This window comes from Phodopus roborovskii, unplaced genomic scaffold, assembly GCF_943737965.1.
Source record: "Phodopus roborovskii unplaced genomic scaffold, PHOROB, whole genome shotgun sequence".
Classification (NCBI taxonomy): Eukaryota; Metazoa; Chordata; class Mammalia; order Rodentia; family Cricetidae; genus Phodopus; species Phodopus roborovskii.
Window position 1 is genome coordinate 13,296,341 of NW_026126636.1, and position 2,878 is coordinate 13,299,218.

The 2,878-nt window shown below is 39.1% G+C and overlaps 1 protein-coding gene across 1 annotated transcript; it reads left to right on the forward strand.

Annotated features, from left to right (window-relative positions):
- Positions 1-1,053: 1,053 nt before the first annotated feature.
- Positions 1,054-2,004, forward strand: LOC127239003 (vomeronasal type-1 receptor 4). Its single transcript, XM_051207798.1, has one exon. It carries the CDS (start codon positions 1,063-1,065, stop codon positions 2,002-2,004), a length of 942 nt encoding a protein of 313 aa, XP_051063755.1. The 5' UTR covers positions 1,054-1,062.
- The last annotated feature ends 874 nt before the right edge of the window (positions 2,005-2,878 follow it).

The following is a 2,878-nucleotide window of genomic DNA, read 5'->3' on the forward strand; positions in this document are numbered from 1 at the left end:
TTTCAAGGAGTGGTTTCAAAAGGGAGAATCAGTGTTTGGTTAAATCAAAAATGGCTTCAGCTGAGAAAAGACACGGGAACCTTTGGCCTGTCACAATACTGTCGAAATATTCTGAATGGTAAACATTTCTCATTACTGTCTCTTTATTTTAGGTGAGATGTACAGGTCACCTTGACCAGCCTTAATAGACGGGGAAGTGTTTGGTCTTAGTGTAACTTGATAGGCTGTGTTTTCTAGATATTCATGGGAGACCTGCCCTTTCCTAAAGAGCAATGGAGCAGGGGTAGATGGGGTGAGAACAGAGGGACATGAGTGGAAGGGACTGTCAGGAGAGAGAGGAGAAACTCCAGTCTGGATATAAAATCAACTAGCAAATGTATTTTTTAAAGAATTACTTTATATTAAAAAAGCAACTGAAGTGTTCTAGTGAGTATACAGGTAACACAAATTGGACTTGGTATTTTTTCTCTTTATTTTTTCTTTCTTTAAGGGAGGTCAAAAGAATCAGGGATGGACACAGGAAGACAGGGAAGTGAAAATTAGTGTGCATTATATGAAACCTCTAAATAATCAAGAAAATATGATGTTGGAAAAATGAATCGCTTTATGTAAGCATTGTGGTTGTTTTTGAGGTTGATTTCTTTTACAACATGAGTAGCAAATATCAGTACATTCTGAAAGTCTTACATTATGTTTGTTTATACTGCCTGCCACTCTTCCTTGTTTCTCACAGGTCAACAGTTTGTTATCCCAAGTGCTTCATTTCTAGGAAACTTCACGGCTCCATTTCCATCAGTGTGTGCATTCTGAGGTTTTGAGAAATCACACAGTAACACACATGGAAAGTAACTACTCCTTTCAAAATTGTTGGGATGTGGTCTTTCTATGTGGTCAAGGCTGTTCTTGAAATCCTGAGTATAAATGACCCTCTGTTCAGCCTCTCTGTAGCTCCATGGATTAATGGTGTCTTCCTTCTCCCCAGGATACAGTCATTTGTCATTATTCATTAGACCTGAGTGGTACTGTGGCTGAATTCTAAAAGAATTTGTGCTGAATCACAGAATGGACCTCTGGAGTCTGGCGATTAGAATAACTTTCTTATCACAAATTACCATTGGAATTATGGGAAATTTCTTTCTAATTTTCTACTATCTAATCCTTTACTACAGAGAAAGCACATTAAAACCCACAGATCTGATCCTTTTGAACCTAATGGCAGCCAATGCCTTGATCATTCTCTCAGCAGGGGTACCCCAAACCATGGCAGTATGGGGAATGAAGAAGTTCTTGAATAATTTTGGATGCAAGATCCTACTGTACATTCAAGGATTTAGCCGAAGTCTGTCCATTTGTACAACCTGCCTCTTGAGCGTCTTCCAGGTCATGACCATCAGTCCCAGGAAATCCTGTTGGAAATACCATAAAGTAAAAACTGCTAAGTATATCAGCTGCTCTATTTCCCTGCTCTGGGTCTTGTATATGTTGATAAATTTCATTTTCTTTATGTACCCATTTACCAAAATTAATAGCAAAAATGAGACAAGAAAACGAGACTTTGGATACTGCTCTATTGTAGGGCATGATGAAATCAGCGAATCCCTCTATGCAACATTGGCAATGTGCCCTGAATTCTTCTTTTCTCTGCTCATTGCCTGGTCCAGTGCCTCCATGGTTGTCATTCTGCACAAACACAAGCAGAGGGTTCAATACATCTGTAGTTCTCATAGTTCCAGTAGAGACTTCCCTGAGTCCAGGGCCACTCAAAACATTCTTGTCCTGGTGTCTACCTTTCTGGCTTTTTATACTCTTTCTACCATCTTGCGAAGCTGCATTGCTTTTTTGTATAATCAAAATGTGTGGCTGGTGAACATCACCCACCTCACTTCTCTGTGTTTTCCCTCTTTTGGACCCTTTGTTCTTAAGAGTCACTACTCCATTGTGTCAAGATTGAGTTTGGCCTGGATAAGAAAAAAATTATCTCCTTATTTTATTATAAGTATGTAAAACATAAGCATTTTACAATATCAAATTGCATACTCAATTAGCACCCAAAGAAATCAATACAGAAAGTTTAGGGATGTAGCGCCTTGCTTTTCTATGACTAACCAAAGTGAGTAAGGGAGCGTAGTCAGCTGGTTAAATTAGTAACCTATATAGCTGTTCATACTGTGTTTGGCCCATTGTACTCTCTAACTTTCAGATAGTAGCATTTTTTCCTTTGCCCAGATGATGTGCAAAGAAGCTATTGACGAAGTTGCAAGTAGAGCTGCTTTTCTTGTGGCTTTCATCCTGTCGGGTAATTTTGGCTGCTGCTGCAAAGACACCTTATGGATACTGCACTCTAACTGTAAGGCAAACAGAAACCATGGCTGGCTATAAATTTGTGCTTCAGATGGCCCTTGTCCCATGACAGCTGTTCTAGCCCAAAATTGGTTCAGAAGTCATCTTCAGTGATAATTTGTTGTTCCAGGAAAAAAAATACTGTTTGGCTGTTCTGAACCTTGTAGCAACAGTCCTCAACAATGTCTGGGAAGGCAGGGAGCTCTACTAGCCATGTTAGACTGTAATTGTGATTCATGTCTTTCACCTCATACCCAAATCAATTAAAAATGAATGATGTTTTTGAGATGGTCTTGAATTTTGTTTGCTAGTATTTTTCACATTTTATTAAACATAGATTGTTTTTCTCACACTACATAATCTGAAAAGAGTTTCTATCGTGGTTAAATGAGGATCAGGATAAACAAATAGGCCGAATAGATGTTTATTCAGGGAGAAATAACTTACAACCTAGACAGATGAATACCAGGAAATTCAACCCGATGCTCTCCTGTCCGAGTCACGCCAGCAAGAGAGCTTTTTCCCTGCTCTCTCTCCG